Source organism: Aethalodelphis obliquidens, unplaced genomic scaffold (genome assembly GCF_003676395.1).
Source record: "Aethalodelphis obliquidens isolate GAN/ISIS:26980383/991018 unplaced genomic scaffold, ASM367639v1 scaffold27, whole genome shotgun sequence".
Lineage (NCBI taxonomy): Eukaryota > Metazoa > Chordata > Mammalia > Artiodactyla > Delphinidae > Aethalodelphis > Aethalodelphis obliquidens.
Window position 1 is genome coordinate 6,330,374 of NW_020837971.1, and position 13,118 is coordinate 6,343,491.

The 13,118-nt window shown below is 41.3% G+C and overlaps 1 protein-coding gene across 1 annotated transcript in view; it reads right to left on the reverse strand.

Annotated features, from left to right (window-relative positions):
• Window positions 1-12,097, reverse strand: part of RELN (reelin) — a 517,734-nt gene extending 505,637 nt beyond the window's left edge. Inside the window, exon 1 of the mRNA XM_027123841.1 lies at window positions 11,606-12,097. Within this exon, the coding sequence (XP_026979642.1) occupies window positions 11,606-11,831 (226 nt within the window). The 5' untranslated portion in view covers window positions 11,832-12,097. The remainder of the gene's footprint in view (window positions 1-11,605) is intronic.
• Window positions 12,098-13,118: the final 1,021 nt, after the last annotated feature.

A 13,118-nucleotide genomic window follows, 5' to 3' on the forward strand; every position in this document is an offset into this window, starting at 1 on the left:
ACAGTTTTTGATAATAGCTTTTAAAGGCTACTGTCCTTTTGTTAATGTCCAATGAAGCAAATTTTTCTCTCCTAGTGAAAGCATGGGCCTCCTTCAGGCCCTCTGAGAACCTCATGAGTTCCATACAGGAAGCTCCTACCCTGAATCTGTCCTCCACCCTCTGTTTTATTTCCACCAGGGGTCTGTTTTAGCTTTCACCAGGGTTCAGTGGCTCTCAGTTCAGATCTGATGTCAAACTCTGGGATAAACTATAACGGTGACAAATCAGGAAACATTGGTATTACTAACGTAATTCACCTTGCCACCTCACCTGGTTGCCAGAAAACCTATGGCTGACCTTTGCCCTCCTTGGCAGGAGGTGAATTAATTTGGGAACAAGGGCAGGAGAGGATGCTTAGCCCTTTTCTTCTCATTCAAAATAAGCTCAACAGAAAGTGATTTTTATAAGTCTGATCCACGTATGAAAAATAACCCTACAAAGGCGAGTACAAAACAAACGTTATCCCACTGGTGTCACTATCACTGTGAGAACAGACCTCTGATGAGCGAGGTCAGACACTGCAGGATGATCTGGCTTGTCACCCGGAGTTTCACCGTGTACCCCATCACTCAATTTCACAGGCTCTACCTGCCAACAGATAACACTCACAGGAATTTCCTAAAGAAAGAAATACATTACAAATAGATGAACGTCAATGAAAATCTTTTTAAATGTCTCTCTGCTTAAATTATAGTTCTCCCCTTGTATTCATGTCCTTCTCAAGTTCTATTAGTGAGTCAAAGAACAAATTTCCTATTTACTTGAAAATCTTCATTAAAATTACATTCATCAAAATGTTAAAAACAAATTTGAGCAAAATTTGCAAATCACTTTCTTATATTTGTATTTGTGGTGATACTTTGAGAGCATGTTAACTCCCTTAGGTCAACAGTATACTAAATGATATCTTTGCTTTGTGCTTCATCTGGAAGGTGATGTCTAGTCAAGAAATATTGAGGACTGTACAATTCTGGCATCGTTTGGCATGGATATCATCCTTCTGGTTTGATTTTGCAATCTTTATTTTAAATGACGAAATCAGCTTTTACTTTTCCTTATTTTCTCTTTCTTCAAATGTATTTTGTTATTTCTTATTACTATTCCTTTCTTGAAATAATTGTCATTTCTAAAAAGAAATGCATACCAGTTAAAAGTATGGATTCTGGGGCTTCCCTGGTGGTGCGGTGGTTGAGAGTCCGCCTGCCGATGCAGGGGACACGGGTTCGTGCCCCGGTCTGGGAAGATCCCACATGCCGCGGAGCGGCTGAGCCTGTGAGCCATGGCCGCTGAGCCTGCGCATCCGGAGCCTGTGCTCCGCAATGGGAGAGGCCACAACAGTGAGAGGCCCGCGTATCGCAAAAAAAAAAAAAAAGTATGGATTCTGGAGCAATACAGACTGGGAGCACTCCTGCATGACAGCTTTATGATCTTGGGCAAAATACCTTTCTGTGACTTAGTTTCTACATCCACAAACAAAAGGAGGATAATACTACCTACCTCATGAGGTTGTTGTGAGAATTACATGAATCAATATACGTAAAGCATATAGATCAGTACCTGACACATAATAAGTGCTACTCTAGAGTTTGCTATTGTTAATGTTGTTGTTATTAATTTATGCATAAGTTCTTGAGTTACCCTTTTAAAAAAATTGTTGATAGTATCAGTGCTTGGAATGGGAATGTGAACCCACTTTTCTAAAACTGCCTAAAACCAACTAATTTTCTTATATTCCTCCATCTCCATCATCCGACCTATAACATTTTTTTGTAGGATGAGGATGCAGGAAGTGTTTACATGAGAAAAGGAAGTAAGAAAAGATCTGGAACCATGATCATAGGATATTTCAACATTCATAACAAAGGTGGCCTAAACAAAAAGATTACATGTTCCTGAAGGTAAGGCTGAGGTGCCTGTTTCCTCTGTCGATATGCAGCAAGCAAAAGAAATGACATTATTGGATTTGGTCCTAGAGGCTGAGCCAGACATAACAAACAAGGTTAAGGTTGGGGCAGAGCTCACATTCACAACCATGTCACACATCTAAGTATTTTAAGTGTCAACAGGATTTACATATGGTGATACTGCATTTTTGAGAGATAGGACTGACAGGAAACAAAGTTCATAAACAAACTCACTAGCATAAATTGTCAGTTATAAGAAACTCCAGAAATTGGAGGTCAGGCACAGGTTACCTTCTCAAAACATTACTAAAAAGTTAATATAAAATGCACTATTTTTGCCACCTGCATAAGTAGCACATCTTGAAGGATATTCTGAAAATATATTATCAAAAGTGTCTTAGAAAGTATCCTAGTTCCATCAAGGTTACCAAAAGCAATTCTATGGGAGAACCAGAGCAGTTCAGAGCTTGATACAAGAATTGTGACTGACTTAAAGAGAATGTAAACTGAGTCATTTGTGTGTTCAGAAGAAATGATTAGGATTGCACTCAGCTGCAAATAACAAGAACCTGACTGATTTTTCTTATGATATGAGAAGTCCAGAAGAGGTATTCCAGGGCTGATACAGCCGCTCAAAGGTATAAATAAAGACTCAGTCTCCTTCAGAACTCCTGGTCCACCATCCTTAGCATGGGACCATTATCCTCAAGGTCACAAGATGGTTGTACCACACCCTGACTGGAAGAAATAGGTAAGGGCAAAGCAAAAAGTATTTGCTGAGTCCTTTTAAAAATCATCTTTATTGAACTTCCCTGGTGGCGCAGTGGTTGAGAATCTGCCTGCCAAAGCAGGGGACACGGGTTCGAGACATGGTCTGGGAAGATCCCACATGCCACGGAGCAACTGGGCCCGTCAGCCACAACTACTGAGCCTGCGCGTCTGGAGCCTGTGCTCCGCAACAAGAGAGGCCGCGACAGTGAGAGGCCCGCGTACCGCAATGAAGAGTGGCCCCCGCTCGCCGCAACTAGAGAAAGCCCTCGCACAGAAATGAAGACCCAACACAGCCAAAATTAAATAAATAAATAAATTTATTTTTAAAAAATCATCTTTATTAATTAAAACAAAAAAAATCTTTCTAAAGACCCTACCCGGTAGACTTCCACTGCATCTCACTAAATTACATGGCAGGGGAGCCTTGGAGGTAAGCATTTTTAACTAGACACATAGTTGTTCTCAAAATCAGTTAGTAAGAAAGGGCGTTTCAGTAATCACTGGGTAGACAACAAGCAATGCATGCCACATAATGAGGCATTATAGAATCTAGAAAGAGGACAGTGTTCCTCCAGTACAATCTAGGGAAAATGCCAACCAGCCCCGCTGACTTGCATTGGATGGAGAAGCTTTCCTAGGTGCTGGAATCTGCCACTGAGATGATCTAACTCCATGCTGCCAAACAGCCTACGAATAGTATTTGCCCACCCATACAAACTCTGATACAGTGGACAGAATACACTGGTCAGCCAATGCCTTTATCCTGACAAGGATATGTTTTATTGTAAATGAACTAGCCTTCTACTTCACCACCTAACCATGTGTGGATTTAAGTTTCCTCAGTCAGCCCCTGAGGGGGTGAACTATGGGTTCACTATCAAAATCAATTTCTCTCATTTCTAGTTTTGTTGAAACAGTTTTGTATTTTAAAATTATTTTACACGGGGTTGTAGACACATATATTGTAGGATTTAACAAAATACATTAAACTGATGTTATTTACTTATCTTGGCATCTTTCCTAGACTACCACCTAAATACACAAAGTTTGGTTGTTATCACGGCCATCAACTAAGGAAACATACTCAATTTAGGAACAGAAAGGTCTGACTTTGGAACTGGCTAAGTTAATAAAAGTTTTGGTTAGACTAGAACTACACTCATCAACTGTTTAATTCTAGGCAAGTCATATCTATTTTGTCTGGGAAACACTTTCTGATCATACATATCTGGTGACAAAGAGACTTTTTTTTTTACTTTTGTGACCCTCCTTAATATACTCAGTTTGGAATTTCCCTTGAAATGGGCCACATGTTGACAAGGCACAAAATGAACAGGCACGGGTAAAGAGCTCCTATCTGTATATCCAATGCTTCAAATATCCTTATCTAATGCTGGGTGACTGTACCAGATGATAATAACTACTATCTAATATATGCATTACCTTATTTAATAATTGCAACCCCCAAATATGGATACTGTTATTTCTACATTAGAAACGAGGAAACTGAGGCTAGGAGAGGGTAGGTAACTTGCTGAAAGCACACAACTAATAAGTGGCAGAGAAAGGATATAAGCATGGGTCTCTCTGCAGCCAAAGCTTGAACTCTTCTCACTACATCACTGTGCCTCCCTAGACTTTCTTTTTAGTATAAGTCTGAGCTCTCAGCCAAGGAATCTTTGAATTTTTGAGCTGGAATAGACATTAGAGTTCACAGGTACAAAACAGTAAAATATGTCTTATTGAAGAAAGACTGCGGAACATACCCCAGAGCAACACACCTCCCTTCTTGACTCCCAATCTAGTGTTCATACCAAGTCCCCCCACCCCCTTTTCGACGTGTCTGTTAAGTGCCAGCTACCTAAAAAGGTGGCATCACTATTTCATAGCTATGCAACTGTTACAAGTCTTGGCAAAGAGACCAGCAAGTAAAGGAGATAACTTGAGGTGACTGTGGTGATGACAGAGACAGCCCTCATGCATTTACTAGAAGAGTCTCTATGCACTCAAGCATTCAAGACATCTCAAAATTGAGCTGCCTTTTAGATTCAAGCTAATTCAGTGTGCATTTTTCTAAATTCTACAACTCTCCCTCATGGTGTATATATGTGCTTCCATGCACAGACTTCTGATTCTGCAGTTTGACCCCATAGCTGGCAGTAAGTAGCTAACTCAGAATTAAACAGCTACTGGCTTGAAAGTTCTTCTAAGAGATTTTACAGTATAGGAAGAAGAGCCTACTTTCCCACCAGGAATAACTAACCCATGATTTTTAAAAAGGGCACGTGCATGTCACAGAAAGATGACATTAATTTTTTGAGAGAAATACAAATGCCTACTCACCCACTTTTATTATTGTAAACATCCAATCAGTACAATATATACTGATTATATAATATATACATATATATACACCAATATTTTTCAAGGGAAAAAAAGGGGTAGAGCTGGTGATAGGAAATCTGAAGAGAAGAAAGAAAAAGAGAAAGAATTGAAGGAGCAAAGGAATCAAGTTGTGAAGCAGAAAAGAGGAAGGAAGAGGAGAGGGAAGACAAGGCCCTGTGACATGGAGGAAAGGAGCCAAAGAAGAAGGAAAATGAGAAAATTTAGGAGGAAGAGAGGGGTCATGGGAGAAAGAAGGTGAGATACAGGTGTAAGGAGAGAGGGGCAGAGCAGGAAAGGCAGAGAGAGACGATTCTGAGGTAAGGGTAGCACTTAATGGTAAACTATTATCACTCCTTCTTCATGTAACTTGGTATGTGGGCACCGGTGTACATCAATAACCAGGGCTATTCGAAACACTCATGAGTTCTTCTATAGTTTCAAGGAATCCTTTAATCAATAAAATTTAATTTATTTTGCTTTCCAAACAAAGTTTTATGTTTCTAAGGAAAGCTAAATTAGCATTAAAAGATAACCTGAGTTTTCAATGTTTACTTCAGAACCTCAGAGTTCCTATAACTATCTCTTTGTGGCATTCAAAAGCTATCTAATTACCTTAGCTTTGTTTCCTTGAATGATTAGAGCTGCCTTAAGCCACAAATCAACATCTGTACATGTGTAGTGACCCTTCTGCACACCCCCAAATCCAGTTGCTACACTTAGCTCCTACAGAAATCGAATAAAGAAGGAAAAAATGTGTGTAGTTTTAGAGAAGCACATGTGTTTCTCTAAAATAATTGGTTATCCTGTAGGCACAGCATTCAACCCTTCAGAAGCTCTGCCTTCAATGAGATTGGCATGGCAGGTGACCGTGGGGAAAATTACTCTCTAAGCTACACAACTGACACCTAAGTGAGATTACCTCATGTGGAATTTCCTGAGAGCCAAGAATATTTTTTTTTAACACACCACTCTTGTGTTTGAACAGTCATTATGAAATCTTCATATTTGAAAATTCAATTCCAAGTTCTGAAAATGTGTTTTTAATACTTCTTTGTTTAAGGCTGATAAGATTGAAATTATACAGTTTGGTTATTTTATTCAATATAAGTAACTCTAAAATCGGTGGGGTAGGGGTGAGGTGGATTAATCACCCAAATTATTCTTGAAGCCAAAATATTTAGATAAATGAATTTTCCTTTTCATATGTATGTTATGTCATTACCCAGACATAGTTTAAAGCCCTACGTGAACATGTCCATTCTAACCAAATGCACTGAGTGCAGGGCTATCCATTTTTTCTATTTCCATACGGCATAAAGAACTTTTTAAAAAAGAAAGAACTTTTTAAAAAAAAGGAAGAACTTTATATTTTTGTGTGAGAATATATACAAGTTTTTTTTTTAAATGCCAATGTTCAAAAAGCACCAGTAGCTCAATTTATTTATGCTTCTCTAATGTAAAGGCTATCTGAAATATATTTCAAATATATATGTATCAACAACTTTGTGAAGGTTAAAGACATAATAAATAACTGTCAAAGTGTCATTTGAAGTCATCGGAGGAACAATTATGGCTTAATATGCAACATATCCTAAATAACTGATAATGTAAGGTTCCCAGATCATCTATAGAGTTGACCAATTCCAGAGAGGGAAAAAAATAAATCAAAGATAGGTTTTAGATATTGTCTTTTGAATGAAACTAATTTATGAAAAAATCTGAAAGTCAATAGTATTGACTTTAAAATCTTGTGAAAATATCTATCACTCACTTTTAAAGATGAAAAGACAAATTTATTAGAATAAGATGGTTCTGTAAAAAATATACTTGTATGATTACAATGATACAACTTTCTTATTTTACTCTTTAACATTTTTAATGAAATTAAAAATAATAGTTTAAAATAAAGATTCATAAAAATTGGAGGAAAATATTCTAATTAAATAATTTCTAGTACTGTAGTGCTGTGACTGAAGTAAGAATACCTGCCTAAATTAGATGTTTCCAATTATGATTCTAAAGACCTGATTTTTTTAGTGTATGACTGGAATTGAAACTCACACAGGGAATATATATTAAAGCAATATTTATATGATTTAAGAAATGATCTGAACCACATTAGTAAAATATGTTTGAAATAAATTGTAGAGAGTGAGATGAAATATAAGACAAGTAGAGAAAAATGCTTTAAATGTTCAATTTTCAAAGTCATATGCAAGCAGGACACAGGTGCAGTTCACTTATAAACTGCATTCGACAAATGATTCTGAGTTTAAATATGCTGATTCCAGAATCAGAGACATATAAAAAACAAATATCCACTCACCCGATCAACAAGCCAGTTAGTTACCTTAGCAATAGCAGATAACTTTAATTCAAATTTTTTAAAAAAATCATTCCTTTGAAAGGAATTTAATCTAGAGTATATTACCAAAAATCATGTCTTGTTCTTGAAAAGTCATTATATTGCAACTGCCTTTGAACAGTGATTTTTAATTAGCAACCAGTTGATTCCAGAACACATGTATGTATAATAGGAACAGTGGCAATTCTTACAACAAAATACCATAAATACTTTATCCTGATTATATCTTTTTTAGGTAAACATTCTGTTTTAGCAGTTGAAATTGATTTCCCCACCCACCCCACAATAGGATTAAATAAATAATAGAATGAAAATGTAGCACAAAAGGACTACCAATAGTGATATTGGATTTACAAAATACAATCAAATCCCCTTTTTAAAGCACCATGCTTTATTAACAATTCAGTTCTGCTTAAGACAATTTTTTTCCCTCAATCAATATTTTAGAGCATATTTTTCACTGTAATGGAACATTTCCCCCACCTTCTGCCACCTTAATAAAGGGGATTCTCATCTTTTTAGAAATTCAGATAAATTGTCTCACCAAAGCTCAAGCACTTTCCACAGACTCATTTACTTATGCTTGGCTTTCACAGATAATGTTTTCTCTTAAGTCTGACCTCTCCTTTTTGATGGTGACTGAATAAAGCCCATCTTGTGAGTAGGTAGGTCCTCATTACAGGATTTCAGGGTTACCTAAAAGTCTTTCTATCTCAAAATATATTATCTGCCTGCTCAGTGATGCCAAAAATTCTTTTAAACAAAAAGGGAAAAACATCTTTCCATAGTTGTAATTAAGATTGTGGGAGAATATAACATTGACAAGTCACAGTCACTACAAATTGGTTGGGGGAGGAGTTTTAAACAAAAGCCTGAGGAGTTGGGGTGAGGAAGAGGGATTATCAGAGGAAAGGAAAGGTGCAGACATCAACTCGACCTTTGCATGTTTCACAATACTGCCCCAGTCCTTAGGAGAAGGAGCAGTGAACAGCCAGGTGTGGCTGGGAAAGAGAAAGGGCTACCTGACTGGACCATCTGGGTTTCCATTTCCTATTTTCCCATCATTTGCAACTTTCTGGCCCCCCCAAAAAAAAAAACAGGGCCTGGAAATCATGTTATGGAAAGTGACCATATTTTGGGATTTGTGCAAAAGAGGGAAATTCTAGGAAAAAAATGTTCTGACCCTGAGACTTTTCTAATTCAACATGATATATATATACATATACATATATATAACCTCTTATTGCTGAGCTTCTAAACTGCATTGTACTCATCATGCAAAGACACCATAGTTCATTGTGACCAACGATGTCATCTCAAGAAAGTCACAGACAACAGATTTTAAAAGCTATAGGAAGATGACAACAGAGGTACCAAGTGAACGAGTGACGAGAACTAGCAAAAGTAACCATGCACTGTTTACAGAGTTGCCAAAACTGCAAACAGATGGATAGACTACTTAACACTGGAAATATCTGACAATTCTGTAGACACACAAATTTCAAATTCTTTTGTATTATATTTTCGTTGCTTTTTTTTCAAAAGATTTTCAACAAAAATCTCTAAATAAATATGACACGTACAGAGACCCATGATATTGAACTCTGATATTTGCTTCTCCATTTCATATTCTGTCTCACAACACAAGTCTCAGAGGGCAGCTGACACAGCCTGGTCTACAATCATGTCCTGTGTTAGGTACCACTGTACATCTCAATGCATTCCTTTAGGTAAAAAAGTTAACAGCCATTAGCTGCACACAAAAACCATTCCCTCAAATGCTGACTTCGATGTAAATCATAGATAAGACTGAGTTTTCCTAACATTAGTGTTACATTTTAGAGATTTGGAAGATTACAAATAAAGTCTCAAGCTAATATTTTACATATTTCTTGGTTTTAAAAAAATTTGGCTGAATAACCTCCTACTTTGGTCTCCTATAAAATGAGCTAATACCAAAGTATATTAGGTTAAGTTTTCCTATCAACAGTTCAGTTCTTAAATAGATGTTACATAATTAATTTGTAACATTAATTTCCAAAAGTCTAAAAGAAAAGGAGACACATGTAAGCACCATTTCATTTTTAAACATTTCTTCTACCTGTAGAAAATTTTACAAGGAAAAACTCTTACTGAAGGCCTATAGCTACAGCCAGTTTCAAAATCTAAATATTTGACAAAACAGGTTAACAGGAATTTAAAATCTTACAATAACCATTCTCAAAGTTTATAATAATAATTCGATCTTCTTAAACTTACATAATAAAATTTCTCTACCTTTTCTGGTGATAGAAGAGGTAGAAATTGAGACTTTCCCACACAATACGCAACTTGAAGTATTACACTGTATTCTTACTCTCTATCATTCTTTCCTTTTCTGACTTAAGATGTGATTATGGTCAGTCTTAGGCTGACTTATACTTGCTAGCTTTATAGCAAAAGCAAAGGCTACGTCATATTTTGGTATTTTTAAGTTATCTATGCTGGCACCTTACAAAGGATATGGAAAACAGGGGAAAAAAAAAAAAAGCCTACGTGTTATCACAGGTCTTCCATCACAACCTGACAATCACACCTTTTAGCCCAGCCTTGACTCACTTACCTACCACTCTCACTTAGAGCTAATAACAGGCAAGCACCTCTACTAAAGGTCACACTAAGTGACAAGCTCAATCAATCAGTCTTTGGGTGAGGTCTGGGTTGCCATCATATTGGCTGGTCCTTCTCAAAAGATTCTCATGAACTCAGAGAAACACCAGACCATTCTTGGAAAGAGAATACAATAAGCATTTTAAAAGAAGGGACTAGTTGCAGAAATTTAATATTCCAAAGTCTAAAATTCCAACCGAATTAGACTCCTGCTCTACAGACAAGGCTGACACCATGCCACAAGAAAGTTGTAAAAGCACTACTTTCAATCTCTAGAAAGCATTTATTTAGGCTAAACATTTTAAAGCAGATATGAAGGGCTTTTTAAATAGAAAGTTTAAGGATTCTTATCATTTTTATATCCATGTTTATCTGAAATGCCAGCTGCTCCGTGGATTATCTCCTGCTATACCAATAACTGTTAGCCTACAAGAGATGGAAACTATAATAGGAAATCACTAGACAATAGTTGGGTATCAGTATTTTTGCCTTGAAATTCTAATTAAACAGTGCCTGTCACCGCTTAAAAGCTCCATAGAAGTGAAATATTCAGGAGTTCCAGCGGAAGTAATAGAAAATAGACAATATCTTATTTTCCCACATACTCGATTTACTAGCTTCAAATATCAAAAAGGCACGCACTACAGAAAATTCTCTTGCTTGCAGCTAAACTGTCCTTCTTCGATCATGTTTCATTTTGATGAAGGACTCCAGAATGATCCTTTTTTAAAAGGTACCTTTAAATTATAAGGAACTTCCAGTCCCTACCTGGAAATTAAAGCTGTGCAGATTAAAGACATAGTTATTAAGAAACATCACAGAGATCATTCTAAAAACAAGTAGCAGGTTACAAGTAAGAGAGGACTCAGAAAAAAGCACCATTTCCTGACATTTTAAAAGCCACTTTTAAAAGAACAGAGTTATGGAAGCAGCCGCTCCCTGTCAGGAGGGTTGTCTGACACTGAAGGAAACGAGAGGGACCCCTGGCTGGGGAGCAGCGAGAACTTTGCGGCGGGCCGGCGGGCGACGGCGCGGGGCGGCCGCGGGCCGGGGCGCGTCAATCTGTCATCAGCCGGTCCGCAAAGCCCAGCAACCCCCGGACGCCCTTCAGGGGGAACCCGGAGCAGGACAAAGGTCTGGAATCCAAGCACTCGGGTTAAGGAAACAAGATGCGCGTTTTCATTCAAGTGTCAGCTGCCAGAACCACGAGGGAGGAGGAAAGACCTCAAGAATTCTCTGGCGTTTCTCACCAGAACCGGCTCCTCACCGGGAGACGCGTGAGGGGAGTGTGTGGAGTGCGGGGGCGGGGGGCGAGGGGGAAATAAATCCCAACTCGCGACTCTATCCCCCGGTAACTTTGTTTTCTCTCCCTCCTCAGAGGTAATGTTGAGGTAAGGGTTGTCACGGTTCTTGGTTAAACGGCCCCTTGATAGAAGGAAAGGGACACAAAGCTGCGCTGGGCGGCGAGCGCGGAGATGCTGTGGTACCTACCATGGTATTCTTGTCCCGGTACGTAGTAGGTGGGGTGGCCCGCAATGTGCAGGGAAATAAGCACCTCGCCCTGCTCCCCATCTCCTTCCAGCTCCCCGTGGTGGGTGCACAGGAAAAAGAAGGGAGAAAAGCGGGGGTAATAGCCCACCGCGGCGCGCACCCTCAGCGTCGCTCCCAGCATCAGCGCCAGGAGGAAAGTCCGCGGCGCCCAGCCACTGCGCTCCATAACGCCGCTGCCGCCGCCGCACACCCCGAGCGCCGCTCTCTCATTCAGTTTTGGAGGCGCCGGGACGAAGGAGCCGCGTGGAGAGACGGCGAGAAGGCGGCAGAGGGAGCAGAGAGGGCTCGGGCGCGGAGCCCCGCCGAGAAGTTCCGCGGGAGACGGCAGCTCCCAAAGTTTCTTTGGGCCGCGGGAGCGCGGGGCCCGGCTGCGGACGCCGAGAGCGCGTCGGCCGGTGCCGCGGTGCGCCGCCCAGCCGCCGCCGCCGCCGCCTGTGCGCGACGCCCCTCCGCCAGGCCTGGGAAAGCGCCCGGCCCACTCCACACCTTCTTAAAGCCCGGGGCGCGGAATCGCCCCCGCCGCCGCCACACGTGCCCCGGCCGCTCCCCCGCCCCTCCGCGCCGCGCGGCGCGCGCCCGCCCGGCCCCCGCCCACTCGGGCTCGCTCGCCGCACCTCGCGCTGCGCAGGGCGCACGCCTCCGCGAGGCCCGGCGCCTGAGCCCAGTTCTCACACTGAAGGGCAGATGAGGGAATGCGAGTCGGTCGGGTTGGGGGAGGGGGCTCGGGGCCACGAGGTACGGGAATCTGCACGGAGGGACTTAAACGCCTCAGAGAGAGAGAGAGAAGGAGACCCTCCCGCCCAGCTGTCCGGAGGAGCAAAAGGAGAAGACAGTCCCTTTTGCCCCTCAGATTTCCCTCCTTTTTCCTGAGAGGAGACGAGGGGGAAGTAGAGGGGCGGTGGGGACTGGAGCGGGCGCCGGCTTCTTTGTCTGCGCCGGCTGCGCCCCGCGCCCCTTGGGGCTCGCCCGCCTCGGAGCCCCCGGCGGCCCGCACTTGTTCCGGGGATCCGCCCGCGGCCCCGAAACGCGAGGGGCCCCTGCGCTTCTTTCCCACCCAGGCCTCGAGCCTCTCCCGCTGGCCCCCGCCCGGCTCCTCGCCGCAGCGACCGAGCCTCATCTGTAGCCGGATTTAAAATGAGATTAAGCGAAAGTAGAACTGGCAGCCTCCAGTGGTGCCTGGAAATGGTGATTTGTGCTGCTCGGGTGTGGGGAATTGTGTGGCGGGAAGGGCTGGCGGAGCTGAGCCCCGACAGGCGCTCTTCGCTGGACTGTTCTATTATTCATTGCTGCTGGGTTCTTCAGGCGGAGATGGTTGTAATTTTTTAAATCGGTGTTTATTTCCTTTAAATGTCAGCTACGACCAATGTCCCTGAAATGGGGGGAGGGGAAAACGTCTGGAGAGATGCTGGCAGCGGTGATTGAAGTGGGTGGTAATGAGCTGCTGCACAGGAGG